We start from the raw sequence: 26,392 nt of genomic DNA on the forward strand, positions 1-26,392 counted from the left end.
AAGTAAAAGAAACCTATTAGTGATTGTGTTTGTTTCTTTTCTTTATTCCGCTGCGTTATTCTGAGTTTTTCAAAACGAAATACTATTATCCTCCTCTCTAGCAAGATCCTATATCCACAAATTAAGGATCTTTACTTATCATTATTTCTCTTTAAATAGTGTATCAATAATAGTGACTGTACGATAAGAAGAAATATAATATATCATTTTATCCATTTGTTCTTCTTCTTCTCCTCATGAGCAAAAGCAAGGTCCTAGCCGGTTCCAACCTTCTTGATCGACTCGTCTTAATGATCTCTAGATAGGGAAGGATCTTTTTCAGAATGACCGATCCAAGAATTAGAGTTAGAGAGGGCTTAAACTTATTATTTGTTGGACTTAGGGTGAGGATAGAAAGGCTAGATAAAATAGAAGTTAGGCCTTCATATTATGAACGGCAAAACTACTATCATGATTTTTTTTTTCCACTATTGCCATTTGGCACGAGAAACAAATTAAACTAAAAGATCAAAAGATAAATTAAACAGAACAGTGGAAACTACTATTGGTTTATTTGAACTAGTTAAGGGAAAAAATTTTTAAAAAAAAAACAACTACAAGGATAAAATGAAAAGAGAGCGAAAGTCTTACCCTATTTTCCAATAATTTAAGTTAGTTCCGATAATAAGAAAAAACAAAATAAAGGGTTGCTTTGGTTTGAAAGGAAGAAGGACTAGGATCTAGCTAGGATCGCTATTGGTCGGTAAGAAAATAATAAAAGGAAGGGAAGAAGGCGAAGAAGAGGTAGAAGAAAAGAGAGCTATTGGTAGAGAAGAATAAGAGAAATATAGAAAAAAAAAAAAAACATGAGAAGCAGGAGATATTGTGTACGTGGAAAAATTAAAAAACAATGAGAGGAGAATATATATATATATATATATATATATATCGATTTTGATATATTGTACGTCGCATAGTATATCATGATTCGTAATATATCATGATTTTTTTTTATTTTGATTAAATAAATAAATAAAATATATTAATTTTGATTAAAAAAATAAATAAAATATATTTTTAATGATTTTATTGATAGGGTTCAGACATCCTAATTAGGATATAATTTTTCAGTTAATTTTTTTTTTTAAGATTTTACCTTTAAGATTTAAATTTTCTAATTGAATTATAGTATTTAGTTAAAAAAAAATTAAAAATGAAATAAATTTAAGATATCGTAACGTATTAGCTACTTATATAAAGAAATATTATTTTTTTAATTAAAATGTCTGTATTATGTTGAAGGGATATATTAATATATTAAAAATTTATATAAGAAAATGTTAATTTTTTTAATTTAAAATATTAAAAAAAATTTAAAAAAAAGTTATTAATTGATCTATAGTCGTGCATTGTGCACATCGTGCAGGAGATCAAAACTCATATATATATATATATATATATATATATATATATATATATATATATATATTTCAAATTTAATGTAATTAAATTTAGTTGGACGATAATTTAATTAAATCAAATCCAAATAAACCTAGATTTTGATGAACATATTTCTTATTTCCATGTCTGCTTAATAGATTTTATTCTACCTCAATTTGATTTTAATTCAACATCTTTACTTTATGTTCGATTATTCAAATCGTTTATTTATTTATTTTGTTAAAAAATAATATTTAACAAAGCTTATATAGATATTTAACAAAATATAAGAGTTACATAGACTTGATCAATTTTTCTATTTTTTTTTCCGTAGGAGTTGGTGTAGCATAACAACGCAAATGTTACCTATGGATCCATCATTGTTGTGTTTGGACTCAGTGTTGTGGGCCTCGCAGTGAGAAATCTGTAAGCTCTCTATTTGCATCCGGTTTTTCTATTTTTATATTTAACAAAAAAAATTAATATTTAACAAAACTTTAAAAAATTAGGGTGGGTAACTTGCCTCCGTCTTTGTTTTTTTTGGAGTGGATTACATTTAATCGCAACCTCCGATATTAACTGACATGGTATCGTCCCTAGCAAAGGGACCTATTCCGAAGGTGACACTTGGGTTAACAGATCGACGGGGCCAAAGGTTATGACCCAACAATTGTCGCATTAGATCATCCACAATGGAAGCTCCCATTGTGAAGATGGTAATACAAGGTAATGGGAGAGAGCTCCCTTATTTTTGGAAGAAACGAGGAGCCATTTCTTCCTTCTTCTAATTCTTTTTTTTGTTATTTTAATTTTAAATTTTAAATTTTTAATTAAAATAAAAATTTTAATTTAAATTAGAAAAATCAATAGTTTTTTTATTTTAGTCTTTTATTTCAAATAATGTAATTTATTTTTTAAATTATTAATATTATTTAGTGATAATTTATGAATTTAAATTTTATTTATATGTAAGGTAAAATATAATGAAAAAGTATGAGATCATAAAGGAATTGTTTAGAAGTGTTTTTTTTTTATAATGAAGAGATATGTAGAGGATTTTACTTTTGATATGACACTGATGTGACATTGAGGGAACTCTTGGAGAACTCCCACGAATGTGGATGTCCTTAGGGGCCTCACCTCCACGCGTGCAGCTAGTCGACAGGTGACATGCGGTGTTTCACTCGTGTGGTTGCCTATATGCAACTCGGATCTGCTGGACCGCCTGCCCTAGTCCCCTCCTAGACCCGTCCACGCGCTACGTCAGATGTTGTTTCATTTACTTCTCTAAAAAGGCATGTGACCCATTTCAAAACCCTAAACGCAACTCCACACTGGTGACGACCCACCACCGATTGAACGACCTTCGACTGACCTACGACCTCGCACAACGACATCCCGCGATGACCCAAGCTCCGACGACGTCTGAACACAACATGCCATCGGCGACCTAATGCTTGTGACAACATCCCGCGACTACCCAGCACACGATCGATGACCCAAGGCTCCAACTCCTACTCGACGACAACCAGCTCTGAGGCCCCACCCTCAACCCTTGAACCTCGACGACCCAAGCTTTGAGCTCCTCCTTAACAACTGATTTGTAGGTACTATTTTTCCCTAATTTTGTAGGTACTGGGACCTTGACGTCGCTAGAGGGGGGGTGAATAACGTCTCACCCAAAATACTGCTTCCTACAATAGTTAGTGTGCACAACAAAAATACAAGATAAATACTAACAAAAGAAGGCAAACTTAACATGTTTGTTTAGCGTGGTTCGAAGATAAAGCTCCTACTCTACGGCTGCCCGTAAGGTGGACGATCCTGATCCGTCGATGGATGACTCCCCAGAAAACCTCCGGCTAACTAGAGTAGCTCCTTGTGGGTGGAGAAACCTTGCCACAAACTCGTACAAGCTCTTGATCACTCAAGAATACCTTGGAGACTCTAATAGGGGTTAACTACCTCTATTTCATCAACCTTGGCCAAGCACCCTAAGTTCTATTAAATAGAGCTAAGGAGGAAACACCTAACTGTGTTTCTCACCACCAGTCGACTGGAACTAAGTGGAATTCGATCGTTACAGACCAACGACTCGATACCAATCGACTGGTAAAAGTACCAGTCGACCGCTCTACATGGGTTGAGCGAACAGAGGCATTCTGTTCGCTAATAGTCGACTGATGAAAACACCAGTTGACTGCTACAGTACTGTTACAATAATTCTATAGTAAAATCCTAAATATAGAATTTTACCCTGAGTACAATCTGTTGGTGCAATTAACCTCTAGGGTTTCAATGTTTGACAATGCACCCAAGTCTGGTCAATTTGGCCAAGGGTTAATCCAAACATGACTTGATGTTTGGAAGAGAGTAGTCTAGTCAGGACTAGATGACTAGCAAGGGTAAATCCTAACTGAAGGATAGGCAAGTGAGAAGTTCTAACTAGAGATTAGGCAAGTGGAAGTCCTGGTGAGTGAAGTCAGATAATGGAAGTTATAGTGAGTGAAGCTAGGCAACCCTAGAGAGGTGACCCTAGGTAATGTGTGAGCAGTCGACCGGACCAGCGAATCCTGAAATATGTTGACACTGTTTTACTTTACTATTGTACTAACCCAGTGTGCAGGAGCTGACAGGTTTGAGGAAGTCCAGATAGGCCAACGAGCTGATCGGATATCTGGCGAGAAGTCCAGATAGGTCAATGGGGCGACCGAATATCTGGCAGGAAATCTAGTTGGGTCTGCGAACCGGATAACTGGCAAAATGGTAAGTAAAGGTAAGTCACTGGAGGAGAGTGACTAAGTGAGGATGCGTCTCGATCGAGGGGACAGTAGACGTCGGTCCAGATTAGGTCCATTTTGAATCCCTAATCTGAGACCTTGATTAGTTTCTGGTCCTGGGAGGATAGAAACTAATTACTACCACCTATTATTGTGCTAACTTTATTTTGCAGGGTAGATATTTTAATTATTAGACTAACACATTTTGTAAGGCAAAAAGGAGCAAAAGCCTTCGGATGAACAGTGTCCGAAGACGCCTTCAAGCAGTGAAAGCGCCTTCGTACTATTCATAGAAGACGCCTTCCATAGCTATGGAAGGCTCCTTCCAAGGGATGAAGTTTGGCGCTCGGAGCAGATAACGCATAGAATTTGCGGGATAAAATTTATCTCATTGGAGGCGCCTTCAACACCTATGGAAGGCGCCTTCCATGCTACTGCTCGTCTAAAGCTTCTTCAACAATTGAAAAACAAGCTTCTACATGTCTGATTGAGGTTTCGACTGCTCTGGACTACTGCTGTGACCCTTCTACGACGTTGTTGTGCTTGACTACTGTTGAGAAACTGACCGACACAGAGCCAAAGCTAACAATCTTTGAAGGTGTCGGGTAACGAGCTATAATTAAGTTTTAATTATTTACAATAGGACAAGTGCAAGGTGTTGTGCTTGTTCCTTCTTTCTCTGTACTCGATTCTCTCTTCCGGAGATACCGGAAGAGGTTTATAGTGATTTACCTATCGATAGGTCCGCGGGACCTGTGTCTTAGAGAAGGAGTCGTCGAAGGCTCCGAATCAAATAAAATCGCCCGTGTTTTTCTTGCGTTCTTTATTTTCATTTTCTTTTTTTCGCTACTTATACTTTGATTTCAAAACCGAAAAGACGAGTTTTGAAAACCACGTGATTCCCCCCCCCCCCCCCCCCCCCACCCCGCCCTCTCACGTGCGTCTTGATCCAACACTATTTCTCATGCACTCGTTCTTGCCCGCACAACCTAGACCTAGCCTCCTCCATCAGCCTCGCGTCCCTTGAATACCTCCACATCCTTCACACCTTACCTTTTGGAGCTTCCTTTGGTCTTGTCCTTGTTGTCGAGTCTTCATTTTCCAAGAGGCCGCACCTCTAGGACTTCATCCATTACCAAGTTACACTTGGACTTACGTTGCCAAGACTACATGCTTGGACTTACACCGCCAAGACTCACCCTTGGACTCTTCTTTTTGTACCTATATCCTACACACTTACAATGCATATCAAATATAACAATGAATCTAACTTAAACCTTTACCCAAACATCAAAACCTAGGGCACCAAGATTGTTCCAACATGAGAGTAATTGTAGTCTTTCATTTAAGGGGAGGATTATTGGGATTCAATAAAAGTCCCACATTGGAAAGATTTAGGAAAGATCATGGGGTTAAAAGGATGCCCACATATCTCCACAATGACATGATATTGTCCACTTTGGGCCTAAAATGGCTTTGCTCTTGAGCTCTCCTCAAAAGGTCTCATACTAATAGAGATATCTTACATCCTTTTAACCCTATGATCTTTCCCAAATTTTTTAAATGTGGGACTTTAATTGAATCCCAACAATCATCTCCTCAAACGAAGGACCACAATTACTCTCATGGTCCGGGCCTCCCAACGAGCATCTGGTCACCCTGACCTACTCCGGGTCTACCCTTAACTTCATTCAAGGTCACCTCATATTGTATCTGGTCTGGGCCATGATTCTGACATGATATTATTCACTTTGGGCCTAGACCCTCATGGCTTTGCTTTTGGATTCTCTCTAAAAGGCCTCATACCAATAGAGATATCATATATTCTTTTGACCCTATGATCTTTTTCAAATCTTTCCAATATGAAACTTTGATTGAATCCCAATAATATTTTCTCTATTTTTGGTCATTATTGGTTAAGATAATTTTGGCCTTAGTACTGTACCAATGATATTACCGAAACACGAGTGACTAAAAAACAAAAATTGTCAACTTTGATCCCTAAAAAACCCTCATATTATATATATATATATATATATATAATTTATGCACGGAAGTGGGTGAGGCTGAGTGCGACTATTTCTAGCCTAGAAGGACAGTTTTATAAAATATATCCAATGTTCATTGATTATATGTTAATTATTTTGTTATTTGCTTGGCCTTAAGAATTCATAAAATTTTCGTCATTTTTTTTCTACAGAGTAGAATAAAGGATGAATTTATAAGTTGTCGAATTTTGAAAGAAATGGACATTATCAGGAAGATGATTTTGATGATATTAATGAAGATAATAAGAATCTATGAGTTATCCATTTTTATTTTTTTTTTTCGAGTGAATTCATTGTTTTTTATGCAAGTGAGAAGATTTTATCTAAATTTTATCAAATTTAGTATTGATAAAATGAATTTATATTGTTTAGGCTGATTGGTACTGTTTTAACTTACTTTTATTGAATTTTACTTTTTATGAACAAATTTATACTTTTATGTAAATCTTTGTGCTTTATTGTGTCAAATTTTGTAAATGTTTATTGAATATCTATTACTTATATGATGTGTTAGTGATTTTAGCGTAATTTTATAAAATTTTACTATTTTTTAATCAAATTATAATTTTTTATTCATAGTGAAATATATTGAATGCTATTTTTTTTTAAGTTTTGCATTGTTTGATTGAATATCTGCATTAATTGTTTGAATTTTTGCATTATTTGATTGATTTTAAAAATTTGAATAATGAAAAAGATTTGAATATACCATAAATGGAGCTAAAATTTGAGACAGAGGATGATGCATATCAATTTTATTTGACATAAGAAGAGGTAAAACCAACAATGATAAATTGGATAAATTACTTATAAAATTTTTATTATTGTGTGCAAGGTAAAAGAGGAAAAGACAAATGAGGTCTTTATGTCAAAGAAAGTCATGCTGAAATAATTTTAGTTGTGAGACTAAAATGAAGATTAGTAATAAAAAAAATGACAAGTTTACTGTGGTGCAATTTGTTAAAAAGTATAATTATTATTTCTCAAGTCAAAACAAAACGCACCTCTATAGAAGCCATAGGAATATATCTTCATCTGCAGCAATACAGATTAAGATAACGAATGATGTGGGAATTCCCCCAAAAGCATTTTATGATCTTATGGTGAGGCAAGTAGGTGAGAGGGAGAATTTATGTTTTATTTCTGAGGATTACAAAAATTATTTGTGATCCAAAAGAATAATAAATATGAGAGTTGGGGATACAGTGGGTGTATTGGAGTATTTGTAGAAAATATAATTTGATGATTCTAATTTTTTTATGCTATTTAAGTTGATGAAGATGATTTGATTACTAATATTTTTTTGTCAGATGCTAAGATGAGAGCTGATTATGATAATTTTGGAGATATTGTTTGCTTTGATAGATTATGATAATTTTGGAGATATTGTTTGCTTTGACACAATCTACAGAAAGAATAATGAAGGTCGTCCAATTGTCTTATTTGTAAGTGTTAATCATCATGAGCAATCCCAAAAAGATAACTTTATTAAGTATGCATTTGAAGACAATGATTGGTTGAGACATATGTACAACATAGAGGAAAAATGAACTTTAGTATATAGATGGCATATGCTTTACGCGGATATGACTACAACCCAAAGAAGTGAGAGCATGAATAGTATTGTGGAAAGATACATTACTTATAAACACAAGTTTTTAGACTTCTTCAATCACTTCTAGAGACTCCTTGATGATCGCCGATATGAGGAATTAAAAGTTGATTTCAAATCAAGTACAATTGTTCCATGTTTAATGTTTTCAATTGAGATTTTAAAGCATGCTAGTGAAATTTATGCTCTTGAGGCATATACGTGTTTTCAATAGGAGTGATGCTTATTGTTGGAACCCCAATGTTATTTTTGGTATGATCAACCAAGTTAGGTTAGGTCCTGTTATGTTCTGATCCCCGTGTCTAAGTGTGCAGAGCTTAGGAGCATAGGAAGTCGAGCGGAAGACGCGGCTAGCGAGAAGGACGGCACGGGAGAGAGCCGACGGGCTCGGTGCGTTTGAGGGATTAGACGCTGCGAAAGAGTATGCCAATGGATGAAAAGGGCGTGTGTGACGTTCGAGGGACGAGAAGATGGAGCGGAAGCCTGCTCGAGGAGAAGACCGGAAATTGGGTTCGAGTGAGCCCTATTCCGTTGGCCGTAATCACCCAGGCGATCGGAGCAACGAAACAACTCAAGTGGAGTTATGGAGCTGTTAGAGGTGCCTTCAACCAGAGTTGAAGACGCCTCCACGACCTTCTGGCAGAAGGCGCCTTCTATGGCTATGGAAGGCGCCTTCGACCAGGTAATCTGACCGTTGGCGGAAAGGATAAAGTTCTGTCCTTTGCCTCGCTGGAGGCGCCTTCCAACTCTATCGAAGGCGCCTTCAGCTTGAGGATAAATTTTTTCAGGGGTTATAAAAAAGACCCTTGGATCTAGGAAAGAAGTAATAATTTTTATATTGATTTCCTAGTAATAATCTGAACTATTAACGAGTGTAAAAGACTTCTCCGTCTTTAATGAAGGAGACTTTTTAAGAACTGTTTTGATTTTAGAAATATCTCACAAATCTTGTATTGGATATACCCGTAGCCATCTCACCTCCACACGCACAGCTAATTGACAGGTAGTGTTTCACTCGTGTGGTTGTCTACGTGGCCAGAATATGACATGCATAACGATCTACGTGGATATTTCCTCTCTCTTACTCGACCAAAGATAAGTAAAAGTATGATTTTTTTTTCCCACGAGGAAATATTACTCCTCTTCTTCTTTGATGGGAGTCCGGATCCTCTGGACCGTTTTTTACGATTCAAGGAATAGTCCCTAGACATGTATTGATGGGGATGAATAATCCCCACCTATTTTATAAGTAGGATTCATATATTTCACTAATAGATACTTAAGGATCATCCCCTAAATCGAAAAAATGGTCCAAGGATCTGCCCTCTTTGATAGTCTCTTTCGTGACTTCTGTTCTTCTACTACGAGCTGACTTGACCATAAATGTAACCTCAACGTCCAACCAGTAAGAGATAGACGTAGTAATCTATAAAAATAATAAATTAATTAAATTATACTTGAAGGGAGGTAAAAATAAATAAATAAATTAATTAAAGATCAAATGGAAAAGTGGTGATAATTGTGAAAATTGAGTAATAAATTATTGGTCTGCTGGATTTCACAAGACGAGCAAACGCTTTGGCCGTAGAAAACGAGAGCCGCGTTTCAGATCTAGCGCTAGGGTTTGCGATCGGTCGATGTCTTCGGCATCTCGTTATTCGGAGGGCTATGGCGCGATCCCCTCGAGCTCATCGTCGGCCGTAGCGCCTTCGTCGTCCCGCGCCGTGGAGATGTTCTCCCGAGCCAAGGAGCGTGGCCGCGAGATGATGGCCACTCGCCGCCCGTGGCGCGAACTGGCCGATCCCGCCGCCTTCTCGCGCCCCTACGGATACCGCGACGCGATGGCCCGGACGCGACGCAACCTCGCTTACTTCCGTGTCAACTACGCCCTCGCCGCCCTCATCGTTCTCTTCTGCAGTCTCCTCTGGCACCCCGTGTCTATGATCGTTTTTCTCGTTGTCTTCGTCGGCTGGTTCTTCCTCTACTTCTTCCGGGACGAACCGGTGGTGTTCTTTGGCCGAACGCTGGACGACCGCCTCATTCTGGCTGCGCTCTCCGTGGTCACCATTGTCGCCCTGGTGCTGACCCATGTCGGGTTGAATGTGCTGGTCGCCCTGATTGTAGCCGCCGTCCTGATTGGGCTTCACGCAGCATTCCGCATCACTGAGGATCAGTTTCTCGATGAGCAAGAAGTGGCCGATGGGGGCTTGTTGTCGTTTGGCAGTGGCCGATGAGTCAGGCTTATGGTCGGTTCTTATCAATCTCGATTCTCTCCGTCAAAGATGGATTTTTCTTCTGTTGATGAAGTCTCCACTGGTTTTGAAGGATTCATGAACTGATTGCTGATTTGGATCGACTGTGGAGGTTTTTTCTTTGCGTGCATCTTCACCTTCTGGTACAGTGGTTTCTCATAACTATTTCTTTATGTTGTTTCTATGTGTTCATGTTTCTTTGCTGCACTTGGTTGATCTGGTTTACACTGGAATCATTCAATATAAATGCCTGGCTTGAGAAGAATTGAAATGGTTGTGAAATCCAGCAGAAGGTTGAGCTTTCTGTGTGTGCTATTGTTTTTTAAAATATTTCCCCCCTCCATTGTTGTGCTTTTACTCCAAATACCATATCCATGAATCATGGTTGTTTCAATATCAAGGAACATTTCTCTGTTGCTTTTGACTTTGTGCTATAGATCCTTGCTAATTTTACATCCTCACATGATCATGACCTGCAATGATCCAGTATGTTAAGGGTTGGGAGTGATCATTGGGGTTGGTAGTTTGGATAAAGTGACTGAGCTATCTGTTGACTTGCTTTAAACGATTAAATGCTTTCAATAATGAGACACCCATTGATGAAATTAGTTAGGAGTTGAGGAAAGGATTAAAAGATACTTTGTATCTTTGAGTGCTCAAACATTAGTTTGTTAGCACTTCACTTCTATAGAGCAAAAGTTAAAATCAGGAAAAAAAAAAAATCTTTGCCCGTGTAGTGTATGGGATTACCAAAAAAGAAAACAGCAAGGCTAGGTCAAATAAGAAATAGAGTTACCTTAAGGTTAGACACCTATGTTGATAATATATCAAAGGAGAAAAAGTATCAATATCATATTTGTACTTAATACTTCCCAATTTTACTAAAAATCTTAGAATGTTGTTAGAAGTGGATTTGTTGGATTGGTTTCATTAATAGACAATGAACTCTTCGCTTCAAAGCTGTTTTTGTGATGGTTGAACAATTCACGAACTGTCTTGTCTATTTTTGATGAACCAACATGGATGGATAGACACAGCAGAATCTGTTAAGCACCTTTAAGATTGCTTCCTATGCAAAGAGTTCCCGATGTTAAAACACAGACTTGCAAATAAATGTGCTTGGATTTGAAGAATTCTAGGATAGGTGCCACCTTGGAAGCTTTTCATTTGGACAAAATTATGAGGAAGTGAAGCAAAGTGAATGCTGATACGTACACGATGTGTTGTTACACTGCCCTTAGACTTTGTCGGTGAATATTTACCATAATACATTACAAAAAAAATGCCAAACATGAGAACTTGATCCTTGTCCTGTAACTAAAATATTGGTTCATACTTAATCGAGTAGCATTTCTTAATTTTTGTACTAACTGAAAGCTGCCTCAGCCTCGTTGGGTTTGTTTAGATTTTCAAACTGAATTTTATATGAAAAATTATATTCCATTTCAAATAAATTCTTATGAATTTAAAATGGTACTATTACTTTTTTGAGCAATGCGGTTGAATTCACTTTTGTACTGGAAGGTCAAACATTGGATCAAAGGTCGTGCAAACTGAACGTAGCCTTGCAAACGTATACAAAGAACTCATTTGGCAATTATATTTGTAGTTTTTGATATTGTTGATGAAATTGTACTTACAAATCTTAAATGGTTCGCAATATCGAAAAATAATTGTACTTCTGCTTTGCTGGATCGTGAGCTCATTCATTTGAACACCAAAGCATGATGCACTATGATCATACAATGTTTGCCCCGCTGTTTTGGTCCAATAGTAAACGGTGGGATGGATTTCGTAAGTAGAGTTTGAATTGCTTATAATGTTGGACTGTCCGTTAGGATTCATATGTCCCGAATTATTTTGATGGTTGATAGAAAATTTTTGTAGGACAAAATCAGTTACTTTCAAAATTAGTCGTCGGATCCAAAAGCTCGGATTAAAAAATAAGATACTTGAAAGACAGTTAGCAAAGGAATTATTGGCTGTATCTTCATTGATAATCTGGGACTATGTGACCTATTTTATATGTGCGAGATACGTATGCGGTTTTAGGAGTTCAATTCAATGCCTATTCAGATCGAACCGAATGAATCGAATATAGGATCGAATTGCATGCTGCGTTGTAATCTACCCTCTTCTCGTTGCCAGCCGTCGTCTCGCGCTTTTGAGGCCATGGTCACCTCATACTTCAACGCAGCTTCTCCATCGTCGAGGTCTTGTTGTAAAAGATTCAATTGCTACGGTACACGTATTGTAACACAATTGCTAAAGACATCCAAACGGAGAGGAATTATAGGCCACTCTTATTTACTTATACCTCTTAGATGTTTTCCCCTTGATAATCTTGTTCGTATGCAAAATTTTATTTCCCTCCAAATTTTCAAGCCTTCTTCAAAATGTTTTCAATACTTTTATCAAAATACTCATAATCTTACTACTGTTATTTTATACCTTCACACTGTCACAAACATTGTCAAATCCTCCCTCCATTAACTAAAATGTATTTTGACAAGATTAATAAAAAATACACGGGAGGTAGAATAATAATAGTAAATCTATATAAAGTATTTTAAAAAGACAATAAAATAATAGTTTATGGAAAATAAAATTTTCTCAATAAATTCGTTATCTCCATCCTCATTATGAGAAGAAAGGGACACCATCTTACCAGACATTTAAAAAGTTTGATGGGCAAAGTAATGTTCGAGATGATTTGGAAAATTTCTCGCTTGAACAAATGATCTAATTGAGGAGAACAACACACAAGTTTATGATGCATTGTTAGATAAACTTACGATAGAAGACATTGGTGTAGGACCTGTACAAACAGTGTCACATTTTGCACATGATTTGATATTTCCGCACACAACAGTGGTTGACTTTAATGGTTTGACCTTGGGGGTTTTCTTGGTAAGGGTGCCTTCAGTGGAATAAAATTCAGTCGAGAGAGAGAAGGAGAATGATCACAAGTCCTGCTTGCTCTTTGTTCTTTTCATCTTTGCTTTGAATCTGGATTTACTCATAAGCGTCTGCAGTGTGTTTGCAAAATTACCAATCGCCATCAAAACAAGCAATATTCCACAAACGATGACCTGAAAAAGGAAATCGAAGAAAACAATTGAACGATTATAAGGTGCGTTTGATCAAAAAAACAAATTCGCAGAGAGCCCTTGCCTGCCATTCCCGGGTCACACCAACAACAGCTATACGTAGTAGTAACAAGCCAACAAATGCTTCAAATCCCTGGAGAAAAGACGTTAATGACAGGGCAACATTAGATATTCAAGAGTTTCTAAGTGATTGCGTAACAAGGAGATCATTGTGCGAATTGCAAATTGACTTGTCATTTCCAAATTTATTAAGTTGTGTTACATGAATCTTCATAACCCACATTTGCTAAAAAATTTCACAAGGCATAAACAGTACTGGTGTGTTAATTCGATGTTAAAAATGAAATGTTCTTCCATCTAACGTCTAATTTAGATGTACAAATTTAACTTTAAGATCCCATTTTGCATCTTTTCCTTTAATTGAAATGAAAAGCTATGTAGCATGAAAAGAATTGTAGATAAGTTTTTTTTTTTATATTGTCTTACCTGCAAAATGAAAAGGATGGGGCACAACAGCAGGAGCTGACCTTCAACACCAGCAGTTTCTCCCCATACGACATCCATTCTTTTTGCCTGCGAATCAATGAAAGCAATACAGAGACAAAAGAAATGCATATATAGAAATAGTAATTGACTAGTATAGAGCATGAAAACAAGGATGAAGAAACCATTCTACATTGTCAAATAATCAGACTAGTGTGCATCAAGTACATAAATCAAGGATGCATTTGCATGATGCCAAAGACTTACTCTAACACTGTTCAGAATTGTGGGTAACATACAGATGATTTGAAAGAAAAGGACATCTTTTAGGCCTAACATTTAATTGGTCACTTGTTAAGCGCTAAGTTTAACCAATGAGTTGTAAATTTTGATGATGACAAAGTAGAATTGAAATTAATAGTTTCATTGAGCAATTGTACAACATGGTTGCATCTATAAGCAACATGCAAAGATCAATTGAATCAAGATTGAATAAAAGAAACTAGAAGCAATATAGAATTGGCAACCAAATGTTATTTGCTTGCGAGTAGGTTTTTAATCCTATCATTTAGCTTATGGTAAAACACCTTAGACAAAGACTTTGGGCCATTACCAAATGATCAGTATCTTCAAGATAAAATTGAGATTGACGGGAAAGAGGTTACAAATACATGATATCAGGTGTCAACAGAATAGAATGCCAGCCACACAGTAGGCAGTTAAATCAAAATAACTGTCTATGCTGACTTTATACTGCTGCTTTTTTCTCCTTAGCTGCTCCAAGTTCCAGTTGCTCCCAGTCTAGTATAAACAATCAAACCTGCCCCGAGACAAGGTACTAATGCACTGGTACTTGTTCTAAGTCTTGTAGCCATGTTTTCTTCATCTCACAGTTATTGTAGAGTAACAAAAAACTATCACTAATTCCTGAGTGTCAATCCCTCTACAATACAAGGAGTGTTAATCTAATGGTCAAGTACACTCGGATCAATCAAGATGTGACGAAAGAGTTGATAATCATTTCTCAAATTTCCACTTGCTATTTTCCCATTTGCCCTTTTTGTTGAGGTGGTGCTAAGTACGTGCATTGTATGTTTGTGTCTCATCATTGACTGACATTGCTTTTTTTGGTTTCTCATGATTGACAACTAGAAGATTTCCATATGAGTTAGGATGCAGGCTAAGCTGGCCTTCTAGATAAAACCACTAGAGGTAGCAGTAGGGATCCCATAAAAGGACTAAAGCTAAAGTTGAATCACAATACATTTTCCATGCCTACTCTATCCCAACAACTATTTTTCTCCTAAGTTGTTCAAAGTTCCAATATAAATTATTCATAGAAAACCTGAAACTATTGGTCATTTGACTCAAGGTATGCAAACTAAAGAATGTCTTTTGATAAGGCAAGTATTTTTAACTCTCAGAATTCATGAAATAGAGGAAGAGTTTGCCACCTTGCCCAATGCAATGCGAGTATATAGCCTTTGACGTTGATATCTGTTCTGTAAAAGCATGGAGACACCTTGCATCATAGCCCACACCAGGAATAGTTGTACACCGCTCTGAAAGAAACCTATGTGTGTTTATTCAAAGGGCACTTTCATTATCAATTATTATTGAGAAGATTTATGCTTGTACCTGCTTATAAGCACAATCAGGCTGTCTCTTTATATCCCATGTGAGACTAATAATAGCCATCAACATGGCACAATAATGATGGTAAATCCACCTGCACAAGCACCAAATGAATACACATTTGATTTCACTTCCAAAGTATTGTATAAATGTTAGGAGTGTATTATGTGCGGTTGAAACATATACAGAAATATATGATACATGGGAAAGAAGGAAAATTTGTGGAGGACAAATCAAGTTGAATAGTTTGAGTTAGAAGAGAGGTGGGTGTATAGTAAACACAATCTCAGGTTTATGTACAGATTGTGGAGAAACATTTTACTTGACCTGGTCCAGATGATTCTCTTGATGGGTGGATAATATAGGGTCCTTTTCTATCCATCCCCTTACACATGATTGTCTCATCAACATATCATCTTCTAACTTATCTACCAACTAAGGTGGTTAGTAGAAGCCTAGATGATTCTTATGTGTTGCAGACAACATGCTGGATTACTCTAGCAACACTACCTATGATCAATCCTTCTCTAATATCTAGGAGACAGCACACTGGTTATACCAGCATCAGTTACCTTCAATACCCCTTCCACTGTTGATTAGTTAAAGTATTCACAGAAATTAAGACAATAAACAGCATTAGGTTGATCTTTTAGGAAACAGAAGCAATTGCCTAAACAAATTGTCATACGGAAAAATTATTTGTATGAAAAAGAGTAAAATGTTTAGAAAGTATGCACTCTTTTGTTTCACCAGAATAAACAGCAATCTGAACAACTTTAATTACTTCAAATTTCAGAAATATAACTAAGCAATTAACCTAAGCTAAATCCACAAATATTTGTCTGTTTTTCTTTATTGTGAATAAAGAGGAACAAAACCATAATTTTTTTTTTACCATGGACGAATATCACTTCCATTTACTCTCAATATGTTCTCCCGCAAGGCTAAAGTTGTGTAGAGATATAAGAGCCAAGCCTGAAAGCACATGCATAAACTATATAATCAGAATATCTTTGGTATTGGCTCCACTTTAATTGCCAATTACAATATTCAGATACCTGGTATAGCTGGACAGGCAGTGGTGGAAAGCATCCATCCCAAACCCAAGATCGCAAAAAAAGCAGAGTAGATGGAAATACAAGAAATAAGAAAGCGGTTCTGTCCTGGCATAAAGAAAATCAAATCTATAATCTCATGTGTCCTTCAATTGTTACAGTGAAGTAGCCGAACAGATAGTAGGTGCAACAAATTTTTTCTTTTCCATTTCCTTAACACTTAAAAAGTAAGCATAACTATCTTGGTTCATGAAGCTAGATTATGGACTCTTGAGGAGAAGATGAATTGATGAGAAAGAAGCGGCAAACCTTCAACTATTCTCCAGGTCTCCAGCAACAACACATTATAGGGAGAATTAGCATATTTGATTAAGGTCTAACAAATCCTTAATTCTGGAAACATTTTCAAATTCCCAATCTTATTTCCTTAATTTTCTTACATGTTGAGAAGTTTATAGTTTAAACGAGAAGTCAGTTTGAAAAAAGGCCAAAAGCAAGCAATTGAACCTTTTTTTTAAAGTCATTTGACTTCTCAACTAATCCAATCTACTTCTCACTCAGTAGTCAACAATGACTCTGAATAGAATTAAGATAGATCAGGACTACATAAATTTAGTTGAGAGGGAAATAGTGTATAGTATTCAAATGAGTGAAAATTACAGCATAAATATACACAGACAACAGATTCACATAACTCCCTATAAGGCTATAACTAAATATCTCATGTGGGACTAAATCCATAACTGCTATAACTATAACCCTCCTAAAGTTACTCTTCACTTCAAAATGGCAAGGTCACCAGAGAGCTAAAACCTTGTATAAATTGGCACATTATTCTACATAGGAATGAACCAAAGCACCATCAACAAATTTGCATTTTTTAAATAACAAAAAAATAATAGATACCATAAAGGATTGAATAAGAATACTGTATGTGTTTTGGTGGCACCAGCATGAAAGTGCAAACTCAATAAAGCATAGACAATTATGGCCATTATTGTAGATCTGTGAGAGCATATAGCCAGTTGATGAGCATCAAATAGATATGAGAATATGAGTTCAATTCATATACACCTAGTTGATTAGCAATTTAACATACAATCTTAATAGCAGTGTGGTAAATGCTCACTGTACCCGTTAGATGTGCAAGGAAGGAATTTTTCTTTTTAATGATTAAGTTAGCTGTTTTTTTTTTTCATAATTTTCCTGGAATGAGCATCTTAATGTTTGGAAAGGCACAGAGGGGAATGCTCAGTCCCTCCAACAACATAGGACCTCAGCGCCCTAAAATTTCTAGTACTTTAACAATATTGATCTTGAGAAAGGTCACACCGAAATAACAGTCTGACTAATATGATGAAATTCCCACAACTTTATGAAGACAACTAGGCAAGCCATTACTGGCACAGTTAAGTATAAAATAAGAGCATACCCTATAGCTGTTATACTCCTCCTTCACTTTCAGCTGTACATCCTTTCTTGTTGCTCTTACATTGAGAGGGCCAAGAAAACTCTTCAAGAACCGACCTGAATGCACAAACAATAGAGCCTAAAACTCTCCTTGTTTAATTTACATCACAAGAATCTAAAAGCGGCATTTTTCATCCATAATTCACCATGAGTTTTGCTGGGAAGTAGCGATGCGATATCGCCATCTTCGATAAGACATCTTATCCTATACAACTCTTCATCGACCTATAACAGAAGGAAATCTCAATCGATCCGATATTCGAACTCGGGCAGCCAAATCGAGATCCATTGGAGACAAAATAGCATAGAATCGTCCAACCTTCTCAGCGATCTTAGGATCGGTGCTGCCGCCGCCTCTAGAACCGCCATTCTTCTTGGCGGCAGAGTCGATCGACGACCGGATTCTCCGAAGGTCGGATTCGAGGGCCAGGGTGCGCCGGCGCAGGGATTGCTCCTCGTTCTCGGTCCTGCAAATGAAGACGGCAGCAGCGTCCTGGAGTTCTCGGGCTGCCTCTGCCAGCCGCGCCGCCTCCTCTACGAGTGCGTTGTGATCCACCATCTTCCTCGATTCCTCCGCGTTTCCTTGGCGAGATAAATACACTCAGCTTCCGATACGCTCTTCAAATAAATTAGGAACTTAAATTCTTTCTAGAATAGCATTAATTAAAAAAATACAACTTACATTATAAAAGTAATAATATGTAATTTCAATTTATAAATATTTTCTTTTAAAAAAATTATGATACGAGATGATTATATAAAAAATTACCAGCTAATTTATAGATTAAACTCTAAATTTAGGTGAAAAGAGTTATCACTAAAATGCTAATTTAGCAGTGTTTTCAAAAAATTATTGGGGAATAATAATATTTTAGTATAAACATTAATATTAATTCCTTTCAAAAATAATATTCAACATCAGAATAATATTTTATGGAGGGTCAATCTTCCTTATTTAATGTTCAATAGTAGAAAATTAATTTATGATAGACGAGAAATTTTTGAAGGGCTGAATCCATTAATCGAACAACTGAAACCTAATTTTTTTAAAAAAATAAAAAAATTAATAATTCATTAAAAGAACATTTAAAACAATTAAATAATATCATTATGATTACAAGAATATTAAATTTGTTATCCTACTCAATAAATTACATTGTTTATTTAGTATGAAAATCGTAAAAACATGCTCCTAGAAAAGTGAGATTGAAAGCTTTAGGTTGTGATGCAGTGATAAATACATTTTGGGGCTCCCTAAGCATTTAGGGTTCAAAATTTAGGGAGCCTGAGAAATTCCTCCCATATTTAAATCATTGGAAAATTGGCCCATTACATGGATTGTTGCATGTGTTTTCAGATTTATTTTGTCGACTAAAGAAAATTTTCTATGAACAACCATAATATGATACCTAAATTATTTATATATATATATATAAAAGTCGAGATCGAAAAAGACAAGGTCACAGTTCGCCCATGCACTCTTCCTTTCAATTACTCATTTTAGAAGATGTTGATATGTGAAAATGATATGACATGGAAGGATATCTTGTGATAAACTACTTTAAAACATACTTTAACATCTCATTATTATCAAGAAATTAAATGTCCTTATGTGTTTTTTTGGGATATTCAATTTACATTGACTAATAGTGACTATCCCGGTTTCATGAAAATTTCCCACATGATTAAATGACCTTATAATACATTAGCCTTAAGCCTATCACCGAGGCATCAATGAAAAACTATAAGAGGGACCGATGACATGAGCATACGGTGGTTGTTATTCTATCAAAGTAAAGGCTTTACTCAAGAATTAGGCGCCCCTCTTTGGTGGTCAGAAACTTAGGTGTATGCCCAATAAATGAGGATTGGAGCACCACTGGAACTGTGATGAGCATAATTAATAGAATGCAATCTTTGGTAGCATTGAAGACGAATTGTTAAGGAAGATGAGGAACTAAATGATACAAGTTAAACTTGTCATATAAGAGAGCAATCGCCAAGCGCTTTTACGAAAGTTGGAGCTGGAATACGTTTTCATCTTGTTGCTGTCTAGATAGCCAAAAGTCGTTTGCACCAAATTTTAGACACATCAGACTAAAAAAAAAAGGCTCAAGCCTCAAGGATAGCGGATTTTCCACTACCAGTTAGTTTTTACAGTTTCATAAAAGATCGTACGATGGATTCTTCTAGGCACTGGAACAGGATATCTTCCAAATGCATCTTTGTCAGTGGCTTTATTATGTACATAATCACTGTACAATTCATCTGAAGAGATCAGAATTCCATACCACTGTTCAACTGGACGGAAAAGGAAGACCTGCCGACGGAGCTTAGTGGGATTTCTGCTCTAATAACTACACCAACATTTCCAGCATTTCCATTCCACTTGGATCTCCCAAGCTGCAAGTTTAAATTCAACTCGGGAATGGAACGAGAAAACAACTACTATATCTATCTCCGAGTATTTTAGAACCACAAACCAGAACTAAGGAACTTACAGCAACAGTTGCGAAGGCCGATGGCTGCCTAGCAAGAGAATAACCACAGCTTAAATTAAGTCGCTCCTCTAGAGAATATGTGAGCTCAGTTAGCAGTCCAGGATTGTTTCCACCAAAAGTTGGGCATAAACTGTAAGTTAGAAAAGACTGAAAATGAAAATGAGCGGGAAATTCTCTATGAACATTTAGATAAAATGGTAATCAGATATATCAATTTCAACAAAAACTACAAGTAGTCACTGTATCATGAAACAAAGAGAAAAAAAGAATTTTAGTAGATATAAGTCGACTTGAAGCATCTATATAGCTGACCCAGCTAGTGGGATTTTGATTGTTGTTGTTGTAGTAGTATAAGTAGACTTGAAGCAATACAATCTCATCTTTCACTTTAGCATTGGTAATGAATCAGAACATCTAGCTAAGGGCTTCTTAGATGTTGGATCAGATGTATCATTCATCATACAAACACGGAATAAATAAAGGGTATTGTTTGGTATTGACAATGACCAAAAGACGATTATTAATATGAACTGGAAATCCATACATTAAGCTTTTCAAGAAAATTACATTTTAGGTCCAATGCATAAATAAGAACTGTAAATCCATTTGTATCATAGTTGAAAGTTGGAAAACAGTGGAAAGAAAAAACCAAAAACATGCACTATATATGTACATTCTTGCAAGAAAAAAAAAATAATGGGACAACCAAATAGAATAGAAGCAATTTTAAAACCTGAATTGAATGGTTGGTCGTAAAATTAGACCAGATCTCTTCCAAGCTAAATCTTGTTCAAACCCAAGTGAAAAAGATTTGTCAGGCCATTGCACCATTGGTGTGATACAGGTTGCAGTTTTATACTGTATCAAAACAAAATACATAAAACCAATGAAATTCTTGTAGCGTAATAATTGCACAATGGTATTTCCTTACTACATATAAGACAGTAGTAAAGTTACTTCATGGTATGATGTTTCTTCGATGGACAACTAAGGTTCAGATGGATATTTCTGATTTAAATACAGCATTAAGCTTCTCTATATTGTTTCTATTCATATTATCATTTACCTCATTTCACTTGCTATTTGATGCAATATAGTGTATTATTTTTAACCTTACTAGAAAAGACCAAACGGCAGAAGGGCAGATCAGGTTATGAAAAAACTCATCAAATGTCATGGATAGCACCACAAAAGCATAGGACTCTTTATATACTTTAGTAGCACAGGATACACAAAATGAAGGACATGTAGGTCGCTAGGCATACAAATATTAAAGAAAGCAACAGTTTCTATGTAGGAAATCTACCAAGAGTAACAATGAAGCTCAAATCATGAGGGTCACCTTGCAAGAGAAGCTGAGTTTTGTATCTCCTGGATATTGACTTTGAGCCTGAAGCAAGCCCCCAAGAACAGGAAGAAAAGCACTGGTGGTCAGACCCTCACCAGCCACATATGTCAGTTGCCCATTTGGAAATTGCAAATCCACGAACGTCTACAAACAGTGGCAAAAGAAGACATTAAACAATGCACATCCATAGTTCAACAGTGTAAATATCATTAGTCTGTTGAGTAAAAGGGCAAATAATAAAATATCTACGAATATCCAAGACACACAAACATAGAGAGGGAGACATCTCCACAAAAAAGGACAGAATTGCAAGGAATCAATCTTAAGTTATTAATACCACAAATACAGTAGTGTGGTTATTAGTACTACCTGCACTTGATACAGTGAGGATATTAGTCAGAGAATTTTTACGTTGCATATCAAGATTCATATGTACCGGTATGCACTCGCTAAACAAAATATTGACTTTAGTTATCATTTGAGATAATTGCAAGGCTTTTACTATTTATACAATTTTACAACTTAAACTTCCAAAGCTAAGTTGAAGTTGCATCCATTGTGAAAAAACTCTGAGAGACAAGTTTAAGATGGTACAGACATATATTTAGACCGCCGATAAATGCTCCAAATAGACAATATAAAACTATGACAAATATACACATCAAACGAGGAAGATAAAAATTTATTCAAGTATAGATGATGATATAGTAAGGGATAGAGTTCAATGGCATAGAAGGATCCATATAGTCAAACCCACCTAATGGGATAAGACTTGGTTGGTGTTGGTGTTGTTGTTGTAAATTTCCAAAGCTAGCACATCCATAATTAATTGGTTGGTTATTAAAGTAATGCACTTATAGAAGGAAATCAAAGTAAAATAGTTAAGAAAATATGCCAAGGAAGGAACATATGCTGGTAACAAAACACAGAAACTATCAAAAATGAAAGAAAGGCAAAAAAGGTAGCATCGAGAAGTACAAACATACACAAGTAAATGGATATAGACAGATCGTTGACATCATCAACCATCGCCTATGCTTTGACCATAGAGCTGGACAAAGGGAATGAAGTCCATTCTGTAGATATGGAAATATAAGTGTCTCAAACATAATGACGCATAAAAGGGTTGCTAAAAATTCAAGTGATCTATGCTTTCATGGTTAAATACTATAAATTGCAACAGAAATCTATGTGCACAATCCAAGACACAGAGACATAGGAAATTGGTATCTAAATTAAGACAGACAATAGCTCATAAATGAGATTCAATTCAGAAGCAAACAATAGATGTTTGAACCTTGTAGAGTTTAAAAGGATAAAGAAATGGATGAATTCAATCATTATATTCCCTGGTAATAACTTACCAATGTGCAAGTCAGATACAAGTAAATAATTCAAAAGAAAAATATATGATTGATTATATAAATCATACACAAAGTATCACCAAAGTTTCAGCTTTATAACTAAAAAATCAAATAAGGACACCAACTTACACAAATTGTTCAATCATATCCCTCTGTTAATTTCACTTAACAGAATGCTGAAATGGCAGATGGAAAATTTCCTGAACATTCTTAATCAAAAATATATTTTTTTTATTATTGATATATATTTATGAATCTAATATCTTGATATAACTAACTGTAGTAAGATGATTTTATTGTTTATTATATGCCATTTCAATACTTATGCCAAACGAACAGAACATATCTATCTTTTTTTATCTTACTTTAGAGTAAGGAATAGTATATGTTGTCTTATCTGTCATAGGCTATTAGTTTTTAAGCTTCATAATCCAAGAAACCAAATCTCCTTGATATGTACATTGAACGTGACCCACCAAGCCATATGCCAAAAAGGGGATGACAATCATCCATTCCTTTCTCTAATTTTTTATCTGTTGGCATTAACAAAATATAGAAATAATTTAATCTAATTATAACTTTCCAACTTCAGATGATTCCTACTCACTTTTGCTGATCCAATTGATATTGGTTCCAACCAAGTAATTTTTGGGATCTCCCCTAATTCAGGTTTTGGCCAAGCCTAATCTAACTTGGCCAATTTAGACTATGGAAAAGGTATTCTGAAATCATCCAACTGACTGATTCTTGGGATCTTCCCTAATTCGTTTTGGAAAATCTGAACAGAAAAAAATGATATTTTGATATCAAGGAGTAAACCACAACATTATAAAGCAAAGTCAGACCTGGCATGAATAATTTGCTCAAAGAAACTACTAAATTGAATTTGAAACAAAGTTTTACCTTCCGATCATAACCATACCACAGCAAGTGCTGCTTTGATAGATGAACAGGTAAAAGAACTGTTGTATCCCGGACAAATAGTAGGGGTCCAAGCTGAATAAGAATAGGAGGTGAAGTATCATTCCTAGAAGCAGAACCATTCCGTGATGCCTCCACTCTCCAAAGATCTCCCCTCGCTACCAATGAACTTTCAATTCCATTGGTCCTACTATTGTAAGTTGATGTCATATTGACGATCCCCTGCATGAAATGTAGCACACCAATATTATCATCTAAAAAATGCATCTATTATTGCTAACTTAATACAAGCAAATGCTCTCTCGTATTCAAATAAATATTACAAACTATTGAACCATGAAAAAGTACAGAATAAAACTCATTCTCACGTTATTATATAAAAGTAAGGGAAAAAAATTCTGTTCAGGAAAGAATCAAACCATATATGCAATCAATAGAATAGTAAACAAAATTAAATAATCAAGTATTTTCTTAGTTAAAGTTAAACATATAATTCAGCAAGAATTTAGTTAGTTAATGTTGAGAGTATAGATCAGGAAAAATTACAACTACTTTAATAATTTCATGTTTATAGTTATATAGAATAAGTAAAATTACCCTGAAAGATAATTTTTTTCTCATGTGTTAATTCTGCATGAACTATTAGATATCAATGAGAGAAAGTATGAGAAGTATTCAAGAAGTAGAAGAGCAATATATTTACCTTCTCTAACCAAAGTCAGTAAAGATCTTCAGATTATAGATATTACACAAGTACTAAAAAGCATGGAATCTTTTCTAAGATCAAATATACTATACAAAAGATGCCTAACATCCGTCAGCTCACTCAGTTTACCAAACTATCAGATGCATTCAAAATCGGGAACAATTATAAAAAATAATTTTAAAGAGGTACAATAATGTTGAGAAGCCTCTTATTCCCCACCTGCGGCTTTTTGAAGCACCTAGAAGTACTCAAATCAAACTCAAGTCTCTCCTCAACTTCCGATTCATCAACTCCTCCCGCTGCTGCCAGCGGTTCCAAAAAAAACCGACTACCAAACTGTTCGGCAATCAAGCCGATCTCGCTGGAACCAGTAGCAGAGTCGCCGCTGTAGCGCATCTCCGAAGCCTCGTCCCTCCCTTTAGAACTATCAAGATCCAACCTTAGCTGGGCCGCCCGCCTCACATCCTCCTGATGCCAAAAGGGCACAGGTAACTTCCGGAAGAACTGTTGTACGACGCCGTTGATACCGGCGCCCAACTCAGCCCCGGCCTGACCAAGGCGGTTTCCGATGTCAAGGATGGCGGAGACGCCATCGGCGGCGACCGCAGAGGGGGATATTACAGGCTCGATTTTGTTGTGTGCCGGCCAGGAAAAGGCGTGAGGAGCGATATGGGACAGAAGGAGGCCATTGAAGCCCTGGGCGAGGCGATCCGCGAGGTCAAGGCCATGGCGCTGCACCTCCTCCCACGCCTCGAACGATCTCTCGACGGACATGGGCTACGGTTTTCGATCCTTTTGCTCGTACGATTTCTCGTCGAGGAAGCGATCGGATTCGCGACGAGCTTAGGGTTTGGAATGGGAAGGATGAAAGGATCGTAGCAGAGTGAGGATGGGGTCGAACGACGGGGAAGGACCGCGACTGCGCGGCCGGGAGATTAAAATAATCGACGAGGAAGCCGCGATATTCAACCAGTGGCTGACTAGTCCGTCAAGCACATTTTTTATTTTGTCCCACTTTTTCTCCTTTTTGTTTTTTTAGAAAAAAAACGCCGAAGAATTTCATCGGCCTCCCTTTACAAGTTTTCTAAAGCCTAATTTGTTTTCCATTTTATTTTTTTTTGGAAGAAAAACATTTCTTAAAAATTAAAATAAAAGAATTAAAGAAGGCCTAAAGGTGACAGATTACAGGTTAATCATTGTTTTTAATTTAACACCTTAAAAAAAATCTTCTTTCTTCTAACTTTAATATTGTCAATCTAAATACTTATTCCTTCTATTTATAAATTCTTTAAAAAAAGAATAGAAACAATACGTTCCTATCTGCACCATGATTGAAACAAAATAATATCTAGAATACTGCTAAAATGCCAATGACAAAGATGGAATACTCATCCATCCAACGGCCCCTTCTTATCCATTTAAATCGTTTGGTTTTTATGAATAAAATTCCTACAAATTTATCTAAAAGCCTTACTATTCAGTCTCTTTCTTTCTCTCTACTCTTGCAGTGGACGTTAGCATGAAGATCCAAAACATTACACTGAATGGAATCTGTTTCTAAACGCTTATCGTGAAGATTGGGATATATAGTAGACGTCCTTTCAGATTCATCGACCCCTGGCACTTGATGTGTTTGTTCATGGCATGCCGGCGTGTGGCGGCCACACTCCTTCCCTACTTTTGCGTTG

At 36.2% G+C, this 26,392-nt stretch overlaps 3 protein-coding genes across 5 annotated transcripts; 1 reads left to right on the forward strand and 2 right to left on the reverse strand.

The window, feature by feature from the left end:
- Nucleotides 1–9,413: 9,413 nt before the first annotated feature.
- LOC121985717 (PRA1 family protein F2-like) lies at nt 9,414–11,792 on the forward strand. Of its 2 annotated transcripts, XR_006113250.1 has the most exons (2): nt 9,414–10,254; nt 11,636–11,792. XR_006113250.1 is itself a non-coding variant. In XM_042539320.1 (1 exon), exon 1 carries the CDS (start codon nt 9,497–9,499, stop codon nt 10,091–10,093), a length of 597 nt encoding a protein of 198 aa, XP_042395254.1. In that variant the 5' UTR covers nt 9,414–9,496; the 3' UTR covers nt 10,094–10,376. The 2 variants fall into 2 exon arrangements, 1 of the variants encoding a protein (XP_042395254.1); XM_042539320.1 differs by lacking the exon at nt 11,636–11,792 and having other exon boundaries at nt 9,414–10,376.
- Nucleotides 11,793–12,775: 983 nt separating this feature from the next.
- Nucleotides 12,776–18,484, reverse strand: LOC121985719 (transmembrane protein 120 homolog). The gene is made up of 10 exons (XM_042539323.1): nt 18,184–18,484; nt 18,011–18,089; nt 17,827–17,921; nt 16,398–16,502; nt 16,235–16,314; nt 15,343–15,433; nt 15,159–15,266; nt 13,708–13,794; nt 13,286–13,354; nt 12,776–13,203 (listed from the first exon to the last, which is right to left on the reverse strand). Exons 1-10 carry the CDS (start codon nt 18,421–18,423, stop codon nt 13,075–13,077), a joined length of 1,083 nt encoding a protein of 360 aa, XP_042395257.1. The 5' UTR covers nt 18,424–18,484; the 3' UTR covers nt 12,776–13,074.
- Nucleotides 18,485–19,912: 1,428 nt separating this feature from the next.
- Nucleotides 19,913–25,684, reverse strand: LOC121985718. Of its 2 annotated transcripts, XM_042539321.1 has the most exons (7): nt 24,924–25,684; nt 23,981–24,220; nt 22,700–22,789; nt 21,708–21,857; nt 21,099–21,223; nt 20,366–20,495; nt 19,913–20,267 (listed from the first exon to the last, which is right to left on the reverse strand). In XM_042539321.1, exons 1-7 carry the CDS (start codon nt 25,476–25,478, stop codon nt 20,142–20,144), a joined length of 1,416 nt encoding a protein of 471 aa, XP_042395255.1. In that variant the 5' UTR covers nt 25,479–25,684; the 3' UTR covers nt 19,913–20,141. The 2 variants fall into 2 exon arrangements, with proteins under 2 accessions (XP_042395255.1, XP_042395256.1); XM_042539322.1 differs by lacking the exon at nt 22,700–22,789.
- Between the last annotated feature and the right edge of the window lie 708 nt (nt 25,685–26,392).

Source organism: Zingiber officinale, chromosome 5B, assembly GCF_018446385.1.
Source record: "Zingiber officinale cultivar Zhangliang chromosome 5B, Zo_v1.1, whole genome shotgun sequence".
In the NCBI taxonomy this organism is placed as follows: domain Eukaryota; kingdom Viridiplantae; phylum Streptophyta; class Magnoliopsida; order Zingiberales; family Zingiberaceae; genus Zingiber; species Zingiber officinale.

Coding starts and splice junctions, on each gene's coding strand:
- LOC121985717 (XM_042539320.1), top strand. CDS start 9,497: ATGTCTTCGGCATCTCGTTATTCGGAGGGCTATGGCGCGATCCCCTCG.
- LOC121985719 (XM_042539323.1), bottom strand. CDS start 18,423: ATGGTGGATCACAACGCACTCGTAGAGGAGGCGGCGCGGCTGGCAGAG. Junction 16,503..17,826: donor AGGAGTATAACAGCTATAGG/GTATGCTCTTAT, acceptor TCTTTATGCCAG/GACAGAACCGCTTTCTTATT. Junction 15,267..15,342: donor CTGATTGTGCTTATAAGCAG/GTACAAGCATAA, acceptor GGTTTCTTTCAG/AGCGGTGTACAACTATTCCT.
- LOC121985718 (XM_042539321.1), bottom strand. CDS start 25,478: ATGTCCGTCGAGAGATCGTTCGAGGCGTGGGAGGAGGTGCAGCGCCAT. Junction 24,221..24,923: donor GGTGCTTCAAAAAGCCGCAG/GTGGGGAATAAG, acceptor CATTTCATGCAG/GGGATCGTCAATATGACATC. Junction 21,224..21,707: donor AACTCAGCTTCTCTTGCAAG/GTGACCCTCATG, acceptor GTTTTGATACAG/TATAAAACTGCAACCTGTAT.